This window comes from Camarhynchus parvulus, chromosome 19, assembly GCF_901933205.1.
Source record: "Camarhynchus parvulus chromosome 19, STF_HiC, whole genome shotgun sequence".
NCBI lineage: Eukaryota > Metazoa > Chordata > Aves > Passeriformes > Thraupidae > Camarhynchus > Camarhynchus parvulus.
The window spans coordinates 5,011,655-5,038,704 of NC_044589.1; the positions used below are offsets into that span (position 1 = coordinate 5,011,655).

At 48.5% G+C, this 27,050-nt stretch overlaps 3 protein-coding genes across 4 annotated transcripts; 1 reads left to right on the forward strand and 2 right to left on the reverse strand.

Moving 5' to 3' along the window:
- Window positions 1–6,306: 6,306 nt before the first annotated feature.
- Window positions 6,307–8,381, reverse strand: ALKBH4 (alkB homolog 4, lysine demethylase). Its single transcript, XM_030962787.1, has 3 exons — window positions 8,280–8,381; window positions 7,421–7,618; window positions 6,307–6,982 (listed from the first exon to the last, which is right to left on the reverse strand). The coding sequence occupies exons 1-3, from the start codon at window positions 8,379–8,381 to the stop codon at window positions 6,347–6,349; spliced, it is 936 nt and encodes a 311-aa protein (XP_030818647.1). The 3' UTR covers window positions 6,307–6,346.
- Window positions 8,269–24,858, forward strand: LRWD1 (leucine rich repeats and WD repeat domain containing 1). Of its 2 annotated transcripts, none has more exons than XM_030962785.1 (16): window positions 8,269–8,478; window positions 10,235–10,377; window positions 12,716–12,950; window positions 14,158–14,277; window positions 15,511–15,663; window positions 16,325–16,465; window positions 17,105–17,446; window positions 18,067–18,193; window positions 18,441–18,550; window positions 19,000–19,207; window positions 20,677–20,749; window positions 20,844–20,984; window positions 21,647–21,741; window positions 22,312–22,473; window positions 23,067–23,191; window positions 24,450–24,858. In XM_030962785.1, exons 2-16 carry the CDS (start codon window positions 10,298–10,300, stop codon window positions 24,588–24,590), a joined length of 2,253 nt encoding a protein of 750 aa, XP_030818645.1. In that variant the 5' UTR covers window positions 8,269–8,478; window positions 10,235–10,297; the 3' UTR covers window positions 24,591–24,858. The 2 variants fall into 2 exon arrangements, with proteins under 2 accessions (XP_030818645.1, XP_030818646.1); XM_030962786.1 differs by lacking the exon at window positions 8,269–8,478 and adding an exon at window positions 8,780–8,908.
- LOC115911651 (DNA-directed RNA polymerase II subunit RPB11-a) lies at window positions 24,746–26,456 on the reverse strand. The gene is made up of 4 exons (XM_030962788.1): window positions 26,354–26,456; window positions 26,096–26,185; window positions 25,832–26,006; window positions 24,746–25,271 (listed from the first exon to the last, which is right to left on the reverse strand). The coding sequence occupies exons 1-4, from the start codon at window positions 26,404–26,406 to the stop codon at window positions 25,236–25,238; spliced, it is 354 nt and encodes a 117-aa protein (XP_030818648.1). The 5' UTR covers window positions 26,407–26,456; the 3' UTR covers window positions 24,746–25,235.
- Window positions 26,457–27,050: the final 594 nt, after the last annotated feature.

The following is a 27,050-nucleotide window of genomic DNA, read 5'->3' on the forward strand; positions in this document are numbered from 1 at the left end:
CTTCTCCCTTCACCAAAGCAGACAACTCCCCTGGTGGAACCTGGAGCTGTCCTGGCGAGCCTGATGGAGCTGGATCTGGCAGGAATGCTGTGTGCCATTAAAGAGCTATCCCTTTCCTTTGAGCTCATTTCTTTTTTCAGCAGCTGAGACAATGACACTTGCATGTCTGTGTTGCTTTGCAAGGGAAGCTTGTAAATTCCAGAGCATCCTCGTGGGTGAAAACTTCTGTAAAAAAGAAAACCGATTTTATTATTTTTGGTAACTTTGTGGAGAGAAAAGAGTGTTTTGCAGTCATCAGCTCTTTTAAGGGAAAGTCAGGCTTTCTGACACACAGGGCTGCAAGAAGCATAAGCACATTTTCTTGGCCCTGATCCTGTGCTAGTTTCCTCCTCTGCACTCCAGAACTGCAGTTTCAGAGTCTCCAAGGCCTTATAGGTTTCTGAAATCATTAAGGATGTTTATAATGTTCTATTTAACCCTGGGCCCTTATTCCACTGGGATTTGAGGCAGTGTAATGCATGTCAGCTTCCCAGAAGGGACAGTACATGCAAACCCCAGGGGAGCAGGGTGACCCTATCCCAATATTCCTCTCTGTCAGGGGCCTTGGGAAACCACCTCTCATCTCTCTTGTTTACATGGGAATGTGAGCATTGCTGAACAAGTTGCTTAGCACTGTGTCTGTGGCTTTCATCTGCTGTTCTTGCTGCAGTTGGCATGTACCATATTGGCTGATGTGCAGCAAAGAAAATAGTCTTTGTATGCTAAATGACTAATCTGTACTCATGTGCATATGCAAAAAACAAGGAGTGTCCTCCAGGAAGTGGGGTGGTCGTGAAGTTCATATGAACTCCCCAGGACTCTCCCCTTTCTCCCTCCTCTTTTTACCATAATAAAAATTAAAAGGTTTATACAACAGAATCAGAGTTGGGTTTTCTGCCAAGTGCTACACGTGTCAGCTCCTCTACCAACAGAATTTCTGTTGAGAGGCCAGAGCCAGAGCAGATGGGATAAATCTCTCATCTGTACTTTGCACTCTCCTTTAACATCAGTAATAGTAGAACCTTGTGTGCTGAGGGGCTCAGAAGGCACTCAAGGAAAGTATTGCACCATTTTTGCAATGTCTTTTTGAAAAGCTTCCCCCTGTGCATACAGTGCTGCAAAAGCAATTCAGCTTGTCTGGAAACAGCCAGATCATTCATTTAATTTTTTTGCAACAGCAAATTGAGAAAAGCAGCAGAAACTGCTTTGATTTTGTGGAATAACTCATTCAGGCTTGGGTGGGGTTTCATTCAAGATCAGTCTCAAGTCAGTGCATCTGTGACTGGAGTGGGATCACCTTGCTCCAGGGGAGAGTGAGGTACAGTTTGGGATGGTGTCCCAAGGGCAAATGCTCCTAAAACAGAGTAATAACTTGCTTCCCTGTCTTTGCTTGCAGCTCTGTTTCTTGTGTCTCTCTGGGCACTGAGTTCTCCCTTCCACGAGAAGCTCATGGGGGTATTTTTGCTCTTTGGTTCTCAAGGTTACCCATCCACCTTCATGCTGTAACTCCTCTCCCTTCCCAACAACAGCACTTGCTTTTCTTGCTCCTGCCTCTCTTCCTGCAATTTATTTACATTTTCACCACTGTTGGGTCCAGGTTTGTGTTGCAGAAATGTTACCTGTGGTTCCAGGCACAGGAGTTCATCCATAAAGGAAGGAGTGGGGATGTTGTACTGGCCCAGCTGGGTGTTTCTGTGCTCCAGCACCACAAAATCCTCCTTGCTCCTGTGGCTGTCAGCAGGATTCCCGTCAGTCAAGCCAGCCTTTCCACACTGTCACTGCTGTCCCAACAGGGCTGCCAGCTCTCTGTGGCACGTCTGGGTTTGCCTGGCCGTGCCTGGCCACGTCTGTCCTGTGCTGTCATCTCTCTGTCGTTCCTGGGGTGTCTGTCGTTCTTGGAATGTCCCAGGTTTTGTGTGGCTGCAATCCTGCCGTGCCTGCATGGAGATGCTTCTCCCAAGGGTTCCACCCTCCGCTGGGGATGAGTGTTGAGGATCTCCCCTGGCATGTATTGGCTTTCTGTGCCAGCTGTGGGCTCTGGGCTGCTGCACTCTGGGGTGGCTGCTGCCCTAATTCTCAGCCCCCTTGGGCTGTGGCTCTCTGGACCAGCTATTGCCTTGTCTGAGCTATTGCTCCAATTTTTGCACTGGAGCTTAGCACAGGGACAGCCATGATCTTGCTTCAGATTATTTTTTTTTTGGCCAGTTTTTGCCCAGCAGGAAAATGCCTCTGCAGGCACCAGCGCTGCAGGGACCCTGCCTGCCCACCCTGGAGCAGGGAAGGAGCTCTCGAGGACAGGGGAACAACAATTCTTTGTATCATTCCCGTGCACCAGCCTTGGTTGGGAGGCAATTCCTCTCTCCTTTTCCATCTTGGCAAGAGTAAAGAAGGTAATGAAAGTAAAGACCGCGAGCTGGAAGGGAGCAGGATCGGGTTCTCCCTTTGGCAGTATTCAGTGGCAGCTCTCACTCTGTGGTCTCCCTATTTTTAACATCGCCCCAGGGCCGGGCTGGCTCCCTGTTGCAATGGAGAGGAGGCTCTCGGGGAGAATTTGTGACCGTGAGAGGTGGAGTCGTGTTGGATTTGAGCATGTGAGGGATGAAAGTGACACCGTGCGAGAGCCCTGGGCAGAGGGAGGGCTGGAAGTGTTTCTGGAGAGCACCGGGGTGGGTGCAGCTGCAGAGACAACATCCCTCCACATCCTTCCTTTCCACATCCTTCCCTTCCACATCCTTCCCTTCCACATCCTTCCCTTCCACATCCTTCCCTTCCACATCCTTCCTCTGGGATGTGGGGATGGGCAATCCCAAATTGCCTCGAGGTTACCTGGGCTGGGCTGGGGGTGGAGGTGCTCCTCCTGCCTTTCACAATGTGCTTTCTTTTCTTTTCTTGCTTTCTAACAAACAAACGAGAGGCCTTGGAGTTTCCCTGCTGCTGTAGGTTCCTTATCTTTGAAATCTCATTGCATCAACTGCTAAGGCAGCTTCCTCAACGCCCCCTCAAGCTGCAATTCAGCTGGGCCAGGGGGGATAGTTTTCTGGTTAACTCACAGGTTCTCTCCCCTACAGCCATTTCAAAGCAGTTTCAGTAATTAAAAGTCGACTGGCTGGATTTGCACAGTATTTTCCCTGAATCCCTGTGTGTCCAGCTGGGAGCTTGCTTTCTGCCCAGAGGTGTGACAGCCATGAGTGCTAAGAGAAAAAGGAAAAAAATCTGTATTTTAGCTTTGCCTATTCTTGTTTTACCTCTGCATGAACAATATTTAATGTAGAACAACGAATGTAACTCAGTTATTGTCCAGCTGTGTGAGAGAAACTGGATAAACTCGCTCAGTTTTATGCTTCTTGGTGATTTCAGACTGATTTCTTGAAAGGCAGCTCAAGTCCTCCAGCATCTTCTTATGGGTTAACTTGGGTTCTGCTTTTTTGAAAAAAGTTTGGTCAGATATTATCATTCTCCCTTTGCAGAGCACAAGGAGATAACAATTAGATGTACTTCCTTTTAATGAGGGTCTGGGTCTTGGCACGGCATTTACAAGGAGGTTAAGGAGACAAGAAACTCCTATAACAGGAAGACCATTAAAGTTTGTCTTCTGTTAATAATAATACCAGCTTAGTGGACAAAATTACTTTTAAGAGCTCATCAAGATTAAAACATCTTCATACCTTTCTCAGATTTCTGTGGTACTTGACAGTAAATTGTTAATGTTTTGTGACACTGCAAAACAGGATTTTCTGGCTTTTTTTTTTTTTTTGGTTTTCTGGCTTTTTAGGAGAGAATGTACATGAAGTTTTAAGGAGTAATACTGAACAGATGGGTGTGCATTTTGATCTAAAGATGATGCCCAAGAGGCTGTTTAACAGGTGAAAAATGTCAAAAGACTGGCACAGCAATGCCTGTGTAGTGACTAGATTAGGTTTTGGAATTCAAAACCAGCAAGAAAAAGCCCTCACTTTTTGGCTCAGTATTTAATTATTTGCATTTTTTCACATTTAAGATATCAGCTAGAAAGAGCTGGAATCTTCTGGCAAGAACAGCAGCTTCCTGTATAGTTCAATCAAGGCAGAAAAATCCAGCCAGCAAATGCAGAGCACAAGATGAACTGACACTGTGTAAGTTATTGTGGCAATCTGATTCATCAGAATCCATCATCTGCTTTCACTGTGGAGAGAATGGAGCAGCAGGGATGCACACAGAAAGTGTTTTAGCAGCCTGAGAGCACAATATAAATGTAGAATTGGAGCACTGGAAATTCGGGCCAGGCATTAATGGCAACACTTGACTGTGCAGTGTGCTGAGCAGAGAGCAGATCCATGGAGAGGCTTGGAACTGCAGGGTGAGGGGGATCCAGGTGCAGTGTTTGCTCTCTCTGTGACAGCCTGGGCTGGCTTTCTTCCCTGTGTGTCTGTGCCAGGCTCCTCCTCCTGCTTGGACAAAGCCCCTCTGCTCCAGGCGCTGTCCTGGGGATATTCCACTCCCGGTGCTGCTGAGCCCTGTGGATGCCAGGCTGCAGGAAAAGGGAGGAACTGCTGCTCTCAGCACACTCCCTGCTTTTGGGAGAGAGCTGGACATCACAGAATGGGTTGGCTTGGAAAGGACTTTAATGATCATGCAGTTCCTACTCCCTGCCATGGGCAGGGACACCTTCCACTAAACTAGGTTGTTCCAACCTGGCCTTGGACACTCCCAGGGATCCAGGGGCAGCCACAGCTTCTCTGGGCACTCTGTGCCAGGGCCTGCCCACGCTCACAGGGAAGAATTTCTTCCAAATACCTAATCTAGATGTACCCTCTTCCAGTTGCAGCCTATGAGGAATTTCCTGGGACAGAGGTCACTGTGAGCAGGTGTGGCCTGCCTGTTGTGTGTCTGTGTTTGCAGTGAAGAGGCTCCATCAGAGGGGATGTGCTGTGACTGCTGGAACTGCTGCTGGAGCTCCTTGAGGACACTCACCAGCCCACCTGGATAGAGGTTTGGAGTTTGGGACTGCCCCATGGGAGCCCTGCTGGAATTAGCACTAAACTGAACCTGGCTTGTTGCAGCCCACAAAGGGCTTTGCTTGTATCTGTTGGCTTCAACTGATGAAAAATATCCTGACTGATCCTTCTGATTCCTGGTAGCTGTGCTGGGTGAAGAGCTCCCTCCCCTGCAGAAAAGCAGAGGAGTGCTTTACTGTGCAGCAAATCCTGTGCAGTCAGTGCCAAGGATGCACTTTGGGGCAGAGCCCAGCAGTGCAGGGACGCTGAGATCTGTCTGTCCCTTTCCTTGCCAACCAAAGCCAGGCAGCACTGCCTGCTGGTGGCAAGGTGGTGTTTTCCTGCTGCAGGTGAGACTGTGCTGAAGGGCTGCCATGGCAGCACCATGTTTATTAAAGGATCACACCTCTTCCACAGCACAACTTCATTTTCAAGAGCACAGAAGTTTGTTCAGAGCAGACAGATGGCCTCAGATCAGCTTCTGCTGCAAATGACTGCTTGAATCTTAGGTATGAGGCATGATTCAAACCTGACTGCTGGGGGTGCCAGGAAAATAAATGATAGCTGCCAGGGTTGCAGTCTGTTGCCCAGCTAATTCCCAAAATCTCACTCTGCTACTGAGAGCTGACAGCAGGGTTCAGAGATGACAAATGATCAGAAAATAACACAGTCTGTGCAGGCCTTTGGTCTGATCTCTGTCCAAGCCTGAGGAGTCAGCACTGGTCCTCTGCAAATGCTGCTCTTTGGTCCCAGAAGATACAGGTCACACATGGAATTTATGATTAATCCTCATTGTTAGAGCCTGAATCTTCAGCAAAGGATAATTAATTAGTTCTCAGTGTTTTGTACTGTCTGTGGAGAGATACCTGCTTACCTTCCTCCCCTGAGGCCTGGTCTCTACAGGACCTGTCTGAGGTGGGTGAGGGGATATTTGTACCCCCAGGGCTGGATGCAACGTTCAAACCAGTCCGACAGTATCAAGTATGGGCCAGGAAAGTTTAAAATCTGTGCCAGGGCTTGGGGGGAAACCGTGTCAAGGGCTGTTTGATACTCTGTTTAATAGTTCTAACTTTCTTGGGCTCATTTAAGTGTTTAGGAACTTGCTGTTTGCTTTTTTTGTTACAAGACAGGTAACGGATGCAACCTGTCATTTCTGACTTTGGCCTAAAAGCTCCCATTGCCCAGGAGGTTTCAGAGCTCACCCCTTTTACTTGTTTGTTAAATTTTGATTTTATTGAGCTTATCTCTGCACACACCTGGTTCCTTACCCCACCTCAGAAATAAACCACCTCACACAAATTCCACACCTCTCCCAACAAAACGCAACCTCTTGGTCACACGGGTCTCCCTTGGAAGGAAAGAGCAATTTGTAGCAGTTCTTTGCCCAGCTCCTCGTGCCTGCCCCCGGCGCAGAACTCGGCAGAGAGCTCCCTGAAGGTGACGCAGACGCGGCGGTGCTGGATGTGCCTGCGGCGGATGCCGTGTTTCCACTTGTACCGCGCATCCCCGTGCAGCACCACCAGCGACCTCTGGGGCAAGAGGATGGCCACGCTCACCTCCTTCCCCGGAACCAGCCTGGGCGACAAAAAACACTCGGTTCCCTCCTCTCCTGGACTTCTGCACGCTGATGTCTGCGTGGAAGGTGCAGAGGGGGTTAATTCCTCCTTATTGGAAATAGGAAATAATTGGATGGTGTCCTCTGAGTCGCAGGACATGGAGAGCACAGTTTTTGAGAGCAGGTTCAGGCTGACCAGGCGCTCCCCCCAGAGCCACCAGTCATCAAAGTGGGGGTCGATGGCAGAGCCTCTCTCTGGTCTGTAGTCCAGGTTACACTGTTCCACAGGTAAGAAACCACTGAGCACAGCACAGGCCTTCATCTGTGCCACGATCTTCCTGCTGAAACTTGGCAAGCCAGTAAAGCTGCCAGCTTTCAGCCTTTGTTTCTTGAAGTTCACTTTGGGTCCGTAGTCCTGTTGGAAAAGAAGAGAGAGGGGAAAGCTAGTGTAAAGGAAAAATCTAGGACAAGCCTTTTTGGAGAGGCTGTTCCTGCAGAGTTCTGTTCTCATCTCTTCCAGTGACCTGGTTGCCAGGTTGCAAAAGGACTCAGTGAATCTACATTAATCTCTCTGGATTTGTAAAGTGAAACCAAATCTGAACACCCATTTCTTTCCCTTGGAGATTGTGTGAACTTTAATGCTTGAACACACACCATCAAATACTGTTTATTGTAACTATCACGTATTTTTGCAAGAAGTTGATTTTAATTACAGATAATTCTTGCCATTGATTTCAGGAAAAGCTTTCAAAGGAAAACACTTCATGAAACATCTCAATATTGTGGGTTTTAACTGAAAACAGCTTTCCTTTTCCAGAGGGATCTAAGATCAGATGTGCTTCCAAAGTCCAACCTGTTTCTTTCGGCCAGACTGTGATGGTTTCCAGTCATCTCGATCCATCAGTTCCACTATCTCACACTCTTCATCTTCACTAATGAACTCCTCCACCAGGAACACCCCTGGAAAGGGAAATGCCCAGCCAGCAAATTCCGAGTGCTCATTTCCTTTAGCTAGGCCTGTTGCTGGACAGTAAGTGAAATTATCTTCTCCCTGTGGAAATATCAACGGAAAAGGGAAAAAAAAGCAATAAGATATTTCCATTATTTACCCCTGCAACCTTGCTATTGCAGCATGAAAACTGCACAGTATTCTTGCAGACAAGAAAAATTTTGCAGCTGCTTTTGGGGAACAACTATTCCCTGCTCTTTTTTTTCCAGCTGCAGCATCAATGTGCTGCTTGCTTGAAGCCACTTTTTTTTTTTTTTCCTAGTGATGTCTTTATCCTGGAAAGGCAGGGAAGAACCGATGATCCCCACAGGTATAAGGAGATTAATGGTGGGTATTGCTGCAGAGATCCGGTTTGTCTTAGCAATAAATGTTGAATGAGGAAAGTTGATGAAAATCGCGCAGGCCACAAGGCTGAGCTGTAACAAACGAATGTGAACGTAACACGTGAGGCTCAGGTGAGCTCCGGCTCCGAGCGTTATTGAGGCGAACAATTCACAATACCCAGGGTGGGGAGGGCGCCCGCCGGGGGGGCTCTGCCTCGTCCCCGTCCTGTGACCCTGCGGCCCCGGGGTCCCGGCCCCGCTCTGGGCACGGGGGTCCCGCGGCCGCCCCGCCCCGAGGGTCCCCGGCTCCCGCCGCCCCCCGGCTCCTCCCGCCCGCCCTCCTGCCCGCCCCGCCCCGCCGCCCGCCCCCTCCCCGGTACCTGCGGGGGCGGAGCGGCCGGCGCGGGCCCCTCGCAGAGCAGGCAGGAGCGGATCCCCTTGCAGCCGCAGCCCGGCCCTCCGCCGCCGCCTGCCGCCTGCATCCCGCCGAGGACACAGCCCCCTCGTCCCCGCTCCCGCTCCTCCTCCCGCCCTTCCTTCCTCCCCGGCTCCTCTTCCTCCTCCCCCGGCCGCTTCCAGGTGAGGCCAGCGGGGCTGGGCGCAGGCCGCGCGGTCGGGCAGCGGGGGTGGAAAGGGGGGTGCGGGCGGACTCGCGCTCCCAGCAGCCCCCGCGGCGCGCCCGGGCTCCCGCGCCGCTGTTGGGCGCCGCGGGGGACGCTGGGAGTTGTAGGCGCGGCGCGCGCCCCGCGGGGGCGCCTCAGGCCGCGGCCGGCGCCGGCCCCTCGCGGTGCTCGGTGTCCGGAGGCGGCGGTGGCGGGCGAGGCTCGGCCGGGGCCGCACCTGCCCCGCCCGGCCCGGTCCGGCCCTGCCCACGGGCGGAGCCGCGGCCTGCGGCCGGGGATACCCCGCGGCCCGGAGGCCGCCCGGCGTGCGCGGACAGCCCGGCATCCGTGGCCTTGTCACCGCCGCGGCATCGCGTCCCGGGGCAGCTCCACGCGAACACGTTCAGGTCAGGGGATGCCCGGCCCTGGGGCTCCATCCCGAGAGCTGCGGGGGGCAGGAGGGGCCCGTTCCCAGCGCAATAACCCCGGCGTTCGGCACCTCCCGGTAACCGAATGTGCCTCTGCAGCATCCCCGGGGCTGTGGGATGGCACCGCCCGTGTCTGGCCTTCCCTGCAGCTCCTGCCCTGTCACGGCTGTGCCAGTGTGCCAAAGAGAGGCCATGGCAACGTCCAGTCGCTGGTGTCACATTTTTATTGTAGACACAGGACCTGGGGGAGGTTTGGTTGGACAAGGCTGACCCTGTGCTTGGACTCTCAGGGAGAGCTCTGTCGTTTGAAGGATCAAATCCCAAAGAGCTGCTGTTTGAGCTGGTTTTCAGTTCAGCTCTTTGTGCTTGGGTACGATATTTCAGTGTATACATATTCTGCCCCTTCATCACACAATGCTGCAGGGGCTGTAGGTGTGTGCTGCTGCTGAAACCAGGCCCAAGCACAGCTCAGTGTCCCGTGTGCCCCTCACGATGTGCTGGAGTGGCATTTAGGCAGCACTGATCTAACACAGAAAGACAGGAGTGAGCCTGGCCTTGGAGCTCTGTTCTCTTTTATTTCCCTCTCTTGGAATCTGTGTCAGGAAGAATGGGAAGCCCTGGACCAGTCATTTCGTGGAGCTCTTTTGGCCCTGTCAGCACTGTTATTCCAAATATCAGCGTATCCCTGTGTGTGGGTGTCTACTGAAACATCAGTTAATCACCAACGAGACAGACAACTCTGTTGATTTTTTTTTTATTCCTTCATGAGGAAATTATGTCCTTGATTGGTGTGTGCTTGAATTTCTGCTGGTTAATTCAGTTTTCCAAAATTTTTGAGAATTTAGAAGTCATCAGGCAAGAGTCTGTCCAGCTGGCCTGGCCAGTGAGCTCAGTGTCACTTTTTTGGGAGAAAACCATTCACAGCGGGTGTATTGACTCTTACTGCTGCTTTTTGTTTGAAAGAGTGTTGGAATTCCTGGAGCAGAGCCCGGGAGAGGCACAAGCAGGTGCCTGTGATGCTGTCCTGGTCCTGAGTGCCATCACTCATGGACAGCTTTCACCTGCAGCAGGTCTGTCACTCCAACAGCCATGGGATGTATCCCTGTTGCTTTGGAGATGGATTGGATCAGCATGCTGGGAACCTGTGCCTAATCTAATAATAATCTCTGCCATGTTCATTTTAACCAAGTAAAAAAGGTGGCTTCCAACACAGCAGCAAAACCAATAGATAAACTCATATTTTTTTTTTTTCCCTCTCTTGGAGCTGTTGAAAGATTTCTTCTTATTCCCATTTGTTTTATCAAGGTAACCAGAAGACATCCTACAGCTGACTGATTGGTGGTTCCAGCAAAGAGGTGGAGGTTAAAAATGTCCAAAATCACCACAGAACTCCTTTTGGAAAGAGCAGTGCCAAGATCTACGAGGCTCCGAAAGATCGAGACGCTCAAGTAAGTGCGGACAGGCCCCTGGAAAATTCCAGATTAATTCTACCTGGCAATGGCTTTTTATCCGTGTGTCTTTCTTCCCCTTAACATTTTTTTACTTAAATGAAGAGAGTTTCAAAGCACAGAGCTGAGAGGGCATTCCCAGTGCAGGATCAGTGAGCAGTGGTGGCACTGCAGTCACTATTGGTTATTGGCAGATGTCACCTTTTTTGCCATTTCTAGTGTATATTTGCTGCCATTTTTTGTGTGAAACTGCTCAAGGCTGGATCCCAATTTCTTAACTCCAAGGTATCATCCCTACCCTCAAAACCCTTGCATTTTTTTCTAGCAATTGCTTAATGTGAATAAGAGAATCTTCCAGCATGGATTTCAGAAGGTTTTTAAAGTATTTTTGGCATTATTTCCCTTCCATTTTCCTCTCCCTCCATCATGTTCCATCTCTTCTAAATCCAGTTATCCTACTACCTCAAACATTGCAGGGGGAAAGAATAAACTCTTAATCACTTAAAAACCACTAAAAACAGTTTTGTCACTCAGGTCCTTGACAGAGGTCATTGCAAAAATGTGTCCTTCCAAATGTTTAACACAGAGCTGGCCAATCCAAGTGGCTCAGCTGGTCAGTTTCTGGCTGGCACCTTTGTTGTTTTTGTTGCTGAAGTCAGGGGGTTTGGGTTTCACATGTACTCCTTAAAGTTATTTCTTTCAGTTTGCCTGTGCTTAAGTAATTATTTTTAGTGAGGATCATCAGTTAATCACCAACAAGACAGAGAACTCTGTTGATTTTTTTTTCCTTGATGAGGAAATGATGTCCTTGATTGGTGTGTGTTTGAATTTCTGCTGTTCCTCTGAGTATCAGCTGCAGTAATCTGGGTAACAGAGTGGTGGGGAGATGTTTGAGGTTGTGGATTTTTGGAGTGTGGCTTTCTCCATGCAGCTTCATGCTGTGATGTGTTTCAGAAAGTCTGTTTGGGGAGCACCATTGAGTTTTTTCCCCAAAAGGACACCACAGTCACAGCTCTGCAGCCAGCTGGGTTGTCCTCAACCTGTCTTACCAGCTCTGGCTGGCTGGCTACACTTCTGAGATGGCGACTGAAGGAGAAAGGATCTTGCTTTCTGCATTTATTTGTCTCATTTATTCACACTTCATTAATATCTAGAAGCTTATTTTTTAACTGGTCATTAGAGAAAGAGATTCTGTTTGTTAAAGGAACCCAAGCTTGTGCCCTCAAGAGATGTTGGCTGCCAGGACTGGAAGCTCCCTTTGGAGCTCACCTAAGTGATCTAACCAAATATAAAAGATCCTACTTATATTATGCAGTGTTCAGTTTCTTACAGAGAAGGAATATTTCTTTTCCCCTCACCAATATTGTACCACTTCCTCTTCCAGGACAAAGTTCTTCTGTTTGGGTGGCAATCTTGGGATTTTGTTAGGTGAATTTCTACATTTACCATTGGAAGTTTTTGCAGCAAATCTCACTATAAAAGAAATGGAAAAAAACACTCTTTTTGTCAAGTTAGTTCTTTGAAAACAGCCAGATTATTTGGGAGCACACTCTGCACTTGGCATGAACTGTGAAATAATGAATGTAGTGCATTCTATGGACAGGGTACACTGAGGCTGTAGTGTCTTGAATTGCCACAGCTTCTCTTGTTGGATCAACATTGCACAGGAATAAAATACCAAACCTTTGAGAGGTGTAGTAATTTTTTTTCTATAAAATAAGAACTTTTCTGGTGATTTACTGCTCCCAGCCAGCTCAGTAACCCCTAGGAAATTATCTGAATTGCAGGTTAATTGTACTTTGGCAGACCTGAGTCTCTGATGGAGGCTGTTAGCTCAGACACATCAGCTGTCCCAAACTGTGCTCATGATCCAGAATGCTGCTACCAGTGTAGGAAATGGATTTGTAAAGAATCCTTACAACTTGATAGAAAGTTGATAGGTTGAAAAACATTTATAAAGTATTGTAACTAAGAAATAAGTTAGCTTTTGATAGGATGGTGTTGAGTTTTACATCTCTTGTGGTTTACTATTTATTGAGATTAATAATAGAATAAAAATTTTAAAAACATTTTTTAGTTATTTAATCTTTATAAAAATATTAAAACTTAGCAAAGTGGTGCTCCCATTGTGAGGAAGTGATAATTCAAGAGATAGTTGAGTTAACCCTAAAAAAACCAACACACCAGAAAAAGCAGGTTTGGTTAGTTGAACCCAGTGAGTTGTGCTGGACTGAGGTGCCACCAGGTGGAACTGCCTATGCTATGAAATCAGCATTTGTTCCTCTAGTGAGCTGCAGATAGTTCATGGTTGGTTTTTTGGTTTTTGTTTTGTTCTCAGCCTGTCCAAGCTGCAATTGAAGACTGGAGATTTAGACCCACGTTTGTTTTCCCGCCTGAGGCACCTGCAGAAACTTGATCTCTCTGATAATTTACTGGACAGATTTCCCAACAGCCTCACCCTCCCTGATCTGCGAGTCCTGAACTGCAACAATAACAAGCTGGAAGATGTAACTGCTCTGAAGCAGTTCCCTCTGCTCGAGGAGCTGACCTATGAGAACAATGTGTACTTGACAGTGAGTTACCCCCCTCCTTCCATTAACCAGAGAGGCAAACAAACAGCACTTGTGCAAAGTTCTTATATATTGTTCTTGGGCAGCAAGTGCAGGGGCATTTGAGAAAGCAGCCAGCCTTTGTGTGACATTTAACCACTTTGTGCCACTGTTTCTCAATCTGCAGAAGTGACTTGCCCAAAACCACTCAGATATTAAAATCTGTGTCCAGATTCTCTAGGCCAAAGTCCTGTCTTAGGTGCCTTATCAGGTACAGTACCTCATGCTCATACTAAAAAATTTACTAGTGTAAAATACAGGAATGACTGTGTAGAGATGTCCTTACAGAAACACAGAATCACAGAATGCTTTGGATTGGAAGGGCCTTTAATGCTCATCTTGTTCCACCCCCTGCCATGGGCAGGAACACCTTCCATTAGACTAGGTTGCTCAGAACCCCATCCAGTCTGGTCTTAAACACTCCCAGGGATGGGGCAGCCACACCTTCTCTGGACAACCTGTGCCAGTGCATCACCACCCCCAGAGTAAATTTTTTTCCTAATATGTAATGCTAGTTTTATTTCCTAACATCTGTGTTAGTTTTAGTGCCCTGTGTGCTCTGGAAAAGCAGACTGGGTCCTCAGATGAGGGTTTAAACTTGGTGATTAGTCTGGTTTAGGTTTTGACTTCTCCCAAGAGGATCTGGTGACTGTACAAGTCAAACATCCAAAACTGATTTTATTTGTGCTGTAAACTGGCATCAGCCACTCACCATCCCCACATAGCTATTTGCTGTTGCACACTGTTAGTATGTGTATGGTGAACTATCTGACCTAAAATGCATCTGATCCAAGGAATTCCAGCTGGAATTCCTTGACTGGAGGCAAGACAGGCCTTCCCCTGTGTTAGAGTTCAGGGATATGAACAGAGCTCCCAGCCTTGCACTCAGGCCCAGCAGATGAGCACTTACACAGCCCCCACCTTGTACTGGATGTTAGCACTGCCTGAGGGCTGGGCAGCTCTGTCTGCAGTTTAAGATCCCAACTCATAGAGAACATTAATTCACACCTAAAATGTGAAATTCAAGTTGAAAATCCTGAGGAGGTTTTATGAAATGGCTTTCCTTTACTAAATATAGCATTCTCTTATAGGCTGTATTTTAAAAAAGGACTAAAGGTAAACCATGTACCACGTGTACAAATTTTGTAACTCCAGTGTGTTCTCTTTCTAGCTCAATGATGACTATAAAGTAATGTTTCTTTTGCAAAATCTTCGTCTGCTCAATGGCAAGGACATAACCAAACTGGCCAACCATGTGAGACGTGTCAACAGCCATAAGCTCACCAGCAAGGTAAGGTGTGGGATATTTCCTTAACCTCTGAACACCTCAAAAATAACTAAATCCTGTGCTCAGTGCAGTGACAGAGCTGCAAACAAGCTTCAAGTGGTTTGCAATACCTGTGGTATGATCTGAGCCCAGCCTGCAGAATGGGCCACCCAGGAAATGTCTTATAGCTCCTTTCTCTGATCACTGCTGGCATCTGCTCTACCTGCTCTGTGCAGGCAATTTGCCTTTGGTTTAAGTGACAGGAGCAGAGCCAACCAGGTCTGTGTCTGATCCTGTAGTTTTTCAGGTCACTCTGGTCATCATTCAGGAATGGGAGAAGCCTGGTGCTGCCAGAACAGCTGCAAACACCTCCCCATCTAATTTAAGTTGCTGTCCACGCCCCAGGCATGGGGAGCACAAAACCAGGCTCTGGATAATTCTGCTTTTTCCAGCATTCACCAGGAACAAGGATTTGTTCTTTCTTCTTCAGTTGTGACTGTTTAGAACTCTATTTTCACTCATTTGTCTACACAACTTAGCTCCTAACAGATTGTCCTCAGAAGGCATCATTGTGATCTTGAGCAAATTCATTGTTCAGCTATGAAAAAGGTTTGATTGGCTGGCTGTTCTTGTGTATTACTCCTCTTACCATTTGTATTCTAGTTAATTGATCTTTTTAATTCCTTCTGTGTAACAGTGGGGGAGAACTCAGATCCTAAAAACTGGGATGAGTTGTGCTGAGTGTCGTCTGCATAAAACCTCAAAGGGTCTCTGAGAGCTGCTCAGCCTCTTGTCCCAGACAACTGATCATGGCTGGCTGTTTAATGAGACACCAAACACTCCCCTGTGCTGTTCTTTTTGTGGTGTCTCTGCCCTGATGTTACTTGTACCTGCCTGCCCAGTTCTTAGTCCTGTGTTTCAATGTAAAAATGTCTGCTGAGTCCAAATGCTGATGGATGTGTTACTGCCCACCAGAAACTCCCATGGGAAACTGTGCTGGCAGTTGAGCATCCTATAGGTCAGCAGCCTTTTGGAGTCCAGCTGTCTCTCTAAATGGGTCCCTGCTGACAGTGTCTACTCAGCCACACTCACTCCAGCTTGCTACAGAGGAACTGACTTTCTCCTTAGCTGAAGTGGTCCTTTGAACATGAATAAATAAATTAAAGTGGTTCCACCACGTAGGGTTGGCCACTTCTTAAATGCTTTCAGAAGTTCTCTTGTGCATTTCTGTTGAATAAACTCAGTCTTTCTGCCTAGGTTACCGCTCACTGGAAAAAATTCTTCAGTGACCAACTCCCTGAGAAATACACAGCAGAGCAGGTGAAGTCCATCAAGAAGAAGTTCCTGAAGTCAGTACAGACCAACGTGGTGTATGGGCCCAGCTCACTGAGCGAGTTCACCCGCTGGCGGGTAGGTCACGTCCCACCCCCCTCCTGTTCTCCAGGCAAGGACCCTGCTCCTGCTTCTGCATGGGCTGCAGTAAAACACTCCATGGATTTGGGTGCTCTTGCTGACAAGTGGCATCATTTTTCTCTTTCTTCACTGCTTTGTTAAGCAGTTCTCAGGACTAAAGGTGCACCAGGTTGAAATGGCTGTCATTAAATATTATTTTTTAATTCATAAGCAATAATGATACACATACTAATTAATCAGACTGAAGTATCCTTAATACTTAATTATTTGCAAATTAGTTTAATAGTAACTTTTATTCTTGATGAAAGAGTAAAATAACGACACAAATGTAGTTACCATTTAGTTTATAACATTTGTTTTATTTGTTTGTTCACATACAATTGAGACTTCCATCTCTCCTTTGTCTTCTTTTATTGCTGTGCTGTTGTTTCCACAGCTGTGTACTCTGAATGCCCATGACAAAGTGAAGTTCTTGGGTCATGTAATTTCAGCTGGGGACTCCTCCACCACTTGTGAACTTCACACAGAATAGTGGGAGCAGATATTAAAAACTCAGCAAAGCAGCTCTTTGTGCCATGACACATCAGAGCTTGACATGCTGTGGCTCTTTTGTCATCATCTTTTTCTTTTTTAACATATCCACATATTTACTTCTCAGGTGAAAATGATTGCAGAAGAGTTTCTGGCAAACTCACTAGGTCTGGAGTTAAACTCTGATACTGAACCAGAGGAAAAGACAGATGAGAATGAGGAAGAAAGCACAGAAAGCCCCAGGGAAGCTGCAGAAGATGTGGCTCCGGTAGGTGATTTTTCCAGTTACATTAGCAATGTTCTTTCTGCTTCCTGGGATTCAGCAGCTCTTGTCAGTTCACTTTTATGACCCTTTGGTAACCACAGGGGCAGTATCAGGCTCCAGCCTGTATCTAACAGCTCCGGGTTCTTCTTTAAAGCCAGATTGAAGCTTTCCCAGAAATGTGAAGGTCAAGTTGCTCCCTCAGAGAGCTTCCATTCTCATAGGGGACCAAAAACATTTCATGAGTGCAGTCCTACTCACTCCACCTCTCCTCTAGGAAGAGATATTTTAATTAGAGACCTGGGCTGATGCCTGGCCAGGCTCTGCTGGTGTTTGCCTGCTTGGAAATGGCTGCAGACTGAACCCCTGTGGTCCATAGACCAGATTTGTTTTTCCACATTGAATGTAAATTGCAAATAACTGGGGAAGGGAGCTGAAAAGGAGGCTGGATGTGTGGTTTTCATTAGCTTCTGCCTCTAGGAACCCTGCAGCTCTGGGCTGTCTGATTCCTGGAACCCAGTCTGTAACTGTGGGAGGATACTTGCATTTGAATAATTAATGTCTTTGACTTACAAATTATCTGCACATCTTGGGAAAGCTAAAAACCTTCTGCAGAACCTGACAACATGACAACATGCCTTATAGGTCACAGTAACACCCAGCAAGAGGAAAAGAAATCATTCAAAATCAAGCCCTGGAAACAAGAGGTCCAAGACCCAGGCAAACACTGAGGAGGAAGCTGAAGTTAATCCCAGAAAATCCAGTCATGTGGAGGATGACCCAGCTCCTGATAAACCAAGAACATCAAACCAACCAGCCAAGGAGGCAACCCCTGAGCAGGGAGCTGAAGGGACACAGAAGAATGGAGAGCAGTTTCCCAAGGGGCAAAGCAACAGAAGATCCAGTCAGATGACAGGGGAACAGAAAAGCCAAGAGCAGGACAACAGCGTGGTTACCTTGACCCCTGTGAAGAACTCCAAGCGCAAGGTACATCCATCAGCCCCCTGGGACTGTCTTTGGGCCTCTTGGTTTAGAGTGGGAGGAGCTGCCTTCAGGTTTCTTCAGAGCTCTGCACAGCTTGGAGCTCATAGTTGGCCAAATATATTGTGAGTTTTGGTTTTTTTTTTTTTGTCATTGTTTTAAATCTCTCAGAGGCATCAAGGGAGAGAAGGAACCCCCCGGGAGAGCCCAGTGGATCCCCTCTGGGGGATGGATGGACCAGCACTCCGAGGTGGTGCACTGCAAACCTGTGCTTAGAAATGGGACTGGCAAGCCTTGCTCTCAACTCAGGGGCTGCATGGGGAAAGGTGTTTCCCCTCAGCTCGGGCCAATGGGGATCTAAAGGGTTTTCCACGTTTCTCTGCTGTAGGAAATGGGGTTCTCTGCTGGGATCTGCTGGGCACATCTTTGCTAAACAGTTCCCTGCTGCTTTAGGAGTCTTGAGCATTGTGGCACCTCGGTCTCTCCTGTTCTCCATAGCACAGACGGGCTGAAAATTACTTGAGTTTAACTCAGATTGCTGTGTTCAGCAGAGGGTTCTGTCAAGGCAATCACAGGCAAACTGTGCCAGGGGAATGAATTTTCTAAATGTGGATGGTTTATTGTAGGAGGATGTCAGTGCAGAGCCATTGCATTTTCTTCAGTGTCACAGTAAAGGCAACAGCCGCGAGGATTTTAAAACGCAGCTCTGGTCCTGTGTCTTCGAGCCAGTGCTAGACTCTGGAGCCAGGAAAGGTGAGCTCTTAAAGAGGTTTGCAGGATTCCCAGAACCACCTGGCTCTGGAATCCCAGCGGACTCCATGCCTTAGACCCCTGCTCCTTCAAGCTGTAGTCTCCGTTGTCAGGAAGAGACTTGCTTACATATTTCTCCTTTGACTTTTGAAAACAGGAGACTGGGAGAGTACCAGGCAGTGATAAGCTGCAGTCTTCATGTGTTATCCCTGAACCTGGGAACTTCTCATCCATTATTTTCCTCTTTCAGATCCCATTGTGAGCTCCTCCAGAACCGTGGCAACCTGTGGAGGGGAATCTGTCTGTCTGATTGATTGTGAGACAGGGACAGTGCTGAAAAAATATAAAGTGGCTACAGAGGTGGGTTGCAAGTGGGAAGGGTGAGCATTGAATGGGAATACCAGAACCTGTAATAATTACAGTCTGTAATAATACATATTACAAAGAGGTCAGAAACTGTTAGTGTGGACAGATGTTAAGATGAAGACAGATAATAAACATTGCTTGTTATCCTTTTAGCCTGGTTTGGGTTTATTTTTTTATTAGTTTAGGAGATTAGCCTGCCAGTCCTCACACAGGTGTGTCTGGCTGCTGAGCCTGCCTGACAGCACAGAGGAATAAACATCCTCTTTCTGTAGTTTATGTTCTTCTGAGAGCTGTTTTGAGTTTTGATGCTCCATCTTAAATATTCGTGTCATTCCACCTGAGTAGTGCTTGTGACAGTTGTCTTTTCTCTGAGCTAACAGCCACCACCCTGCTGGCTGTTCTCTGTTCTCTGTCACCCCAGCCTCGTTTTCCTTGTGTCCCAGGAGTTCTTCAGCGTTGCATGGACAACCCTCACAATGGTGATCAGCGACAGCCGCAAGAAAGCTCACAACATCCTGGCAGCTGCAGGGAGGAGAGGGATTGTCAAACTCATCCACGTGGCAGCTGACTTCTGCTATGGAGAGATAAAGGCTCACAAAAAGCCCATTGCCACTGTCTGCTTCAGCCCAACCCAGGAGACCCACCTCTTCAGTAAGTCTGCCTCAGAATCCCTGGGTTTAGTTGTGATGTGGAAAAGTCAGAGGTTTCCTTAACAAGGGGAATTGTCACTAGGGCAGGCAGGGACACACAAACAAAAGGCACGGACAGGCATTAGGGAGAGAACATTGTGACTCTCCTGTGACAGCAGGAACAGCTTGTTTTAGCCAGAGCCTGCCTCTTTAGCTGAGGTGCAGCAGCTCCTGTTTCTCCCTTGGTGGCTCTCAGGATGGCTGTCACACACACATTAGCCACAAACAAGCCCAGTAGTGGATCTGTTCCACAGGGATGAGTAAGAAGAATGGCAGAGCAGGCAGCTGGGAGCTAGGCGGTGGCAGGGCTCTCCTGCAGCACAGCAGCCTATTATGGGCTGTTGGGTTTCATTTTATCCAACAATGTGCTTAATTGACTTTGATTTTTTTAATGTGACCTCTATGCCTCAACAGAGATTTCTATTCAGGTCCTGATGTCAAGGAGAGCTTTGCTACACACAGTAGAGCCCACAGAGGCTGTGGCTCATGGACTGGTAATGAACCATCATGTTACAAATTGCAACTGCATTGTCAGGCTGTACATTGAGCTGGTACAGAGCCATTCAGGCCACACCTGCACCCCACAGCACATTGTTTCTCTTGCCTACAATTACCCACATGCTGGAGTGGTTAAAGTGCTATATGAACCATTAAAAGTGGAATTTTTTTTAGAATAAGGGATACGTTTCAAGAAGAAGCTCAGGAGTGCCAAAAGCAGAAGCAGAGGAAAGGATAAAAGGAGGGTGGTGGAAGGGATAAGGAGGTTGGTAGCACAGCTATATAATGGTGTGGACAGCAAGACTCATTATATTTCATAGAAAAATTTAGAGTCATTAAGGGAGATTCTTTGCATCATTTTTGGGGAGGGGACACCAACAAACTCTGAATTTGAGGGCTGACATCTGATGAGGGTCCAGGTTACTCAGAGTAATCTGCTAGAACTGTTTCTCCTTCCAGTGTATCAGCTTGGTGACATGTTTCTCACCCTCTGTGAGTGCCTGACTTTCCCAATGGGAACTGCTGTGGATGTGAACACAGTAAGCCATGGATATGTGCAATAAAGTGATATCTACCTGAGAGTAGAGGTTGGAGCTCATATTTTAGATTCCACTAGAAGCCCTGACCAGAAACAGGCTCAGAGGGCCACTAACTAAAGACCTTGTGAAGCCACAAGTCAGTAATGGACACCAGGAAACAAACTGTTTTATCTGCCCCTCTTAGAGCACAGGATAAGAACACTAAACACTGACTGTGCATGTGTGACAATGTCTGGGAAATGCTGGGCCAGGAGCCTCAGGGACTGCTGCTGTGCTTTAATGAGCTCTCTGGAGCCTTAGAGGGTGACTGTGACTCAGGCAGAATTGCCAGCTAGCAAGAGAAGAGCCAGATGAGCAGCGGTGTCACTACCTGCTTCTCTTCTGTGTCCCACAGCTGCATCCTATGACAAGCGAATTGCACTCTGGGATATTGGGATTCCAGACTGTGACTACAATTTCAAAGCAAGGTAAAGGTTCAAAAACCAGATGTGGCCAGTCCAAAGAGCCTGTAACTATCATGTCACAGCACCACTTAACTGCTTGTTCTCTGCTTTTTTTTAGCCAGCTGCTGGTGCTGGAAACGGCCTCTATCCCCCTCCGGATTGCCCTGGTCCCCACCTGCCCAGAGCAGTACCTGCTGGCAGGCTGTGAAGATGGCTGTTTTGCCTGGAACATAAAACTGGATAAGGGACAAAAAAGCAGGTGAGAACCACAAGGTGAGAGTGTGCATTTGCTTTCCAGAACAAGAAGAGATAGTCCTAGCAAAAGTTTGATTTTTAACTGAGAAGGTCTGAGCAAAACCAGCACATTCTACCAAACTTAAAACATCCTCCCCTTCCCAGAGTGGCCAGAAAAAAATAGGAGCATGATGCTCAAGGACTGTTCAGAGCTTGTATTAAAGCTGCAGGTGTTGCAGGCTGCTTTGCAGGAAGGCTGGCAGGAGTGTAATCCAATACCCCAAAACTTCAGGGTGTGTCATCTCCAGGCAGTGTAACAGAGTGTAAACTTTTGGATCCATTTCCAGTCTCACAGTGAGGCCTCCCCTGCTCCTGGTACGTGAGGTAACCCAGGAAACTGGGACCCTGTAGGAGCTCAGGACAAAATTATGAGGAAGAAGCAAGTAAAATCATGCCCTGCTGACAAATATCCTGATGCTGATGGAGTGCAGCAATCTCTTGAGCAAACAGACTTCTGCTGTACTAGTAAACCCAAGTGACCAAAAGTGTAAATTCAAGTGGGAATTCACCTGAGCTTGGCAAGAGACTCACTAACACACAGATTTCCTTCTGGGCTCTGCAGCCAGGTGCCATTTCACTGCTGGCTGTTCAGGACTTGGCTGATTTCACCCTTCCCCCCTGCTCTAGGCCTTTTGAAGCCATATTCCAGTTTCCTGGTGAGGAGGGCTTGACAACATCTCACAGGGTTGACGGTTTGGCTTTTCTCAATGATGATGTTGTTGGTGAGTATAAACACAACAGCACAATCCCAAAAACAGTGGGGCACTTCAGCATGTGCAGGGTGAAGCCAGCATGACAAGCAGAGGGGCTGAAAGGGGTGTGAGAGCCTCTTTAGCTTTGAGGGGGCTGCACAGGATGGAGTTGTCTCCCAGAGTCATTTGTCTTTCCCAAAAATGTGCTTAGAGTGCACACCCACGCTTGGACAGGACCAGAAATCAGCTGGACACATCCCTTAGAGCACACATGGCCAAGCAGTGCCAATGTGGAAGGGGGGAGAGTCTCTTTCTGCTCAAGGGCTGGTGCAACAGTTTCAGGAGAACTGTGGGTTTTACATCTTGGGCTGGCTCCTTCTGAACAGCTTATGCTTGTTCTGCAGCTCAGGAACATAAGCATAGCACTGAAAATCTCTCTGCAACCTCCAGTTATCCTGGAATAAGGTAAAATAAGTGCAAACAGTTGCTGCTGGATCAGATCCCATGGCTTGAAATCCATATGCTGGATGGACCACCTCTGTCTCAATGCATTTTTCTTCCCAGCAGCTGCCACAGCCTCTCCCTTCCTTTCTTCCCTAGTTTCCAAGAGCTCCAAACCAGGATGCATATACTTGTGGAGCTGGAGCAAGTCTTTTGATGCCAAGGGGAAAGGATGCCAGAGGACAATGTCTGCAGTTATCCTGGCTGAGCTGGAGTGGTCCACAACAGACATGTCCTACCTGACACTCAGCACCTGCCCAGGTAGGAGCACTCATTTCCTGGGTCCATGGCTCTCCTTTGATCCATAGGAGCAGCCTGGAGCTGGAGGCAGATGCCTGGATTTCAGAGCTCTGCTCTCCCCCCTGCAGCTCTGCAGTGCAGCTCCAGCAGCAGCTGGGTGGAAATAACAGCAATAAATAATTACAGCTGCACCTTCTGCCTGATAAGGGGGGACAGTCAAGGCTGGGGGGCGTTTCTTGCACAGGTTTTCAAAGCACAGAGCTCAGGGCTGGGCCCTGTGGAGCCACTGGGATGCTGAGTGGGCAGGGATGCCACACACTGGGCAGCTGGGTTTGGAGACTGACAAGGAACAAACAAACCTGATCCAGTCAGCACTTCCCGAAACAAAGTCAGGAGAAATCCAAAAGCATTTAGCACTAGCTTTTCTACACTAAAGAGAGCTGGTTTATCTTCAAATGAATTCTTTCAGAGTAAGGTAGATTCATATTTTTGTGCCAGTAAGGGAATTTTGCCGAAATGTGGCACCCTCCATTGGGATCCTGCAGCTGTCCTTTACAGCAGAACAGACTCCCAGCTCCACACTCATTTCCCAGCTTTTTCTTCTGCTCTCACAGCAAAAGAATACGTGTTCTGTGGGGATGAGAAGGGCAGTGTGTGGATGTACAACCTCTCCACCTACACCACGGGCTGGGGCTCTCCGAAGGGAAAGCGCTCGGAGCGGAGGATCTCCCCCACTCAGGTAGGGCTGAGCTGCTCTCTGTGCCTCCCCTCCACCCCAGGGCAGCTGATCCCAGTCTCCTGAGCAGGCCTGCCCCAGAACATGCCTTGTGTTTCCACAGCTGACCCTTACAAACAATTAAAAGCAATCTCCAGAGCGTGGCCATGGCCATTCACTGGGACAGGAAGGAGGAGCTGCAAAGCAAATCTGTCACCCCCTGCAGCTCCTCCTAAAACAGCCCTAAAAAAGTGATGAGGAGCACAAAGGCACAGCTGTGCAGGCACCACATCCCCCAGGGAGGGGAGGGAAGCCAGAGTGAACATTCCTTGGCAGGAAAGGCCTCACTGCTGCCCTATGCTCACTCACTCTTTTTCTGCCCAGTATTTCCTCTGAAGACAGTTCTCTTTTGGGCAGTCACTGTCCCCTTGCCTGCCCCTCTGAAAGGACAATCACAAACACTCCAAAGGCTCTCACCCACTGGTCTGGAGCTACATTGGACAGAGTGTTCCATTATTTCTCCCCTGAAAGGGTTACCCAGGTATGGCAAGGGAGTCACCATCCCTGGAGGTGACACTCTGAGCTCTGCTCTGGGTGACAAGGAGCTGCTCAGTCACAGACTGGACTCGATGCTCTGGGACGACTTTTCCAATCTCAACAATTCTGTAATTCCTGTTTTTTTGGAAGTGCATTGCCAACCCACCAGTAATTCCTCTGGGGCTGAGGTGCAGCTGTTTTCACTTGTGCACCAAACCCTGCCCCTTTAGGAATATCCCACAGCTCCTCAGGAGCAGGAAGAGCCTGTGCCTCAGGCTCCCGTGTCCCCCTCAGCCACGTCCCACCCCTGTGCTCTCCCACAGATCCTCTGGGGCTGAGGTGCAGCTGATTTCACTTGTGCACTAAACCTTGCCCCTTTAGGAATATCCCATAGCTCCACCACCCTCAGGAGAGGTGGTCTTTTCCAACCTCAACAATTCTGTAATTCCTTAGGTTTTTTGGAAGTGCTTTGCCAAGCCACCAATAATTTCTCTGGGGCTGAGGTGCAGCTATTTTCACATGTGCACCAAACCCTGCCCCTTTAGGAATATCCCACGAGCAGCCCAGCCCTCAGGCACACACACCCCTGTGCCCCAAGCTCGGGCTCACTTGTGCACTAAACCCTGCCCCTTTAGGAATATCCCACAGCTCCAGCACCTTCAGGAGCAGGAAGAGCCTGTGCCTCAGGATGCTCAGGCTCCCTTGTCCCCCTCAGCCACATCCCCTCCCCTGTGCTCTCCCACAGATCCTGACGTGGCCGGAGCTGCGCGTGAACGGGGAGCAGCCCCCTGAGATCCTGGTGAACAACGTGGTGGCAGACCCTGCCTTCACCTACCTTGTTGTGCTGACCAGTGTGAACATTACAGCCATCTGGAAGAAATCCTAGTCCCCTGTGCCACTGCTCCACCCCCGTGCTTTGACCTAGTGCAGTATTAGTGACTGTTCCCCATGTGCCCATGAACGTTTTCTAGAGCAGCTTTATGTGCCAGATGGAGGAAAAAAAAAAAAAACAAACAAAAAACAAAACAAACAAGGTAAGAGTTTGTTAAACTCATCAGTTCATTGTAAACATCCGGTTCCTTTTCCTGTAAGTTTTCACAATTTGTGCATTTGTTTTATAGAAATGACACTTAATAAAACAAAATACCAGTTCAGCTGGCAGTGCCTGGACTTTTTGGCAGGAAAAGCAGAGAGTTCATCTCCAGCTGTCACTGAGCAGCTTCTCATGCTGGAATCCTACCCACAGCAACCTCCCCAACAGCCCAGGACAAATATTTGCCTTAAGGCTCCAATTAGAAAACTAAAAATCACTTTAATGATTTATCCAAGAAATCCAACATGATATTTATCCTCTTGGCAAATTGCCTGTCGGCAATGAAAAAAAAAAAACAACCAAAATTCAAAATATTGCTGTCAAAAATTAAACAGAAGTGGGACAAGGGGGAAAATATTTGCCATGAGTGGAGGTTTAAATATTTCATCCAGTAACAGACAACGTCATTCTGCCTCAGAAGTAACAGTCTGCTCCATTTTACTCAATTCCTTCTTGTTTGTCCTTAATAGCAACCTGTAAAGCAAAAGCAAAACCACATGTTTAGACAGGAGTTGTTACTGAGCTGGATGTTGGTGTTTAATCATTCCTGTGAATCTTCTGTGATTCACATTCACAGAATGTGAATGGATGGATTGCTGTGAATTCCATTTTCTGTGAATCACAACAACCCACAGTGGAAATCTCTACAGCAACCACAAAAATAAAACTGAAATTAAAATCAATCAACACTTATTTACAAATTGGTGCCTTTTCCCAGCACATCAGAGGTACTATCTCAGTCACAGCCTCCCTGATTTTGCCTGGGTAAAATTAAATCTTAGGATTCAGGGGCTAAATCAATAAATAAACTGAGCAGAAGTGATGAGAAGTGAAAATACAGGCCCAGAGTTTTGTCAGAAGTAAAAAAAGAAAACAAAAATGCACTTAAGAGCAGCCAGGCTTTGACAGCACCTGAACAACACAAGGAGGGTGGCTTGAATTAATTCATAAACCTAAAACCCAGCAGCTTTGAGACACACACCAACATTACAACAAGGCCAAAGGGTTTTCCAAAAGGAAAAGAATCCCCTTACCCTGAACCTCTCCTCCAGGAGGGAGAGCTCACTGATCAGGTCTGTGATGGCATTGGTGAAAGCTTCCTGGGGGCTGTAATCTGGGGTGGTTTGGACACGGATGATGATTTTATGTTCCAGAGGGTGTGGGACCTTGTACCCTGCAAACAGCACCTGGGGGTCTTTGAGCAGCTGCCTGGAAGGGGAATAAAAACCCCAAAGAGTGAAACGAAGGGTGGGAAAGCCCCAAACCTCCCCCAAAATTTCCTCCCCGCCTGAACTTACGACTTGATGATGTTGCCGAGCGTGTGGTCCTCCTTGTTGATGGTGAACAGGCAGGCGTTGGGCACCTTGGTGTCCTTGTTGATGGTGATCCTGAGGTATTATGGGATAGAGATGTCAGCGATCCGTGCGCGCCAGGGGACTGCGGGGAAAGGCCGGGGTTCCCCCCTCCCAGCTGCCCCCGCTCTGAGCTAAACTCTAATTAGGGTTTAATTAGCCGTCCCCCGGGTTTAATTAGCCGCCCCCCGGGTATCCCCTCACTTTTTCTCGCCCTCGAAGAGCAGGAAGGACTCGAAGGCCGGAGGCGCGTTCATCCCGCCGTTGCTATGGCGGCCGCCGCTTCGCTTCCGCTACGTCACGTCCGTCATCTCTGTGCTCCTGGCGGCCCCACAGCGCCTCCCGGCGGGCGGGAGGACCCGCTGAGGGCAATGGCGACAGCGGGGCTGGGGACAGCGGGGCTGGGCACGGCGGCACAGACACGGGCGGCTCCCGCCTCAGAGCCACCGCTGCGGCCAGCGGCGGGGCCGGGAGGAGAACACACACCAGCGACACCATCAGCCGTGTCCCCGCTGGAGACACCACCGCGCTGACCAGCTGGCACCATGGGCAGAGAGTCCAGGGCTGCCACCACTGCCAGCACCAGGCCACCAGCAGAGCCAGCAGTGATGGCACCAACAGAGCCAGCAGCAGCAGCAGGGCCATCAGAAATGGCACAGCAGGGACATCGAGCCATGGCAGCAGTGCCACCATCAGTAGCACCACCAAGAGAGCCCTCAGTGCTGTCATCAGGCTGCCAGTGATGCCACCAGAAATGGCACCAGCAGGCCCCGGAGTGATGTCCCCAGTGTAACTGCACCAGTGCCACCGGCAGGGCTCTGGGCAGTGCCCGGCCCGTCCCCACGCCCCGCAGACACACGGACAGGCTGAGGGTGGGTACAAAGTGCCTTTATTGCAGGGC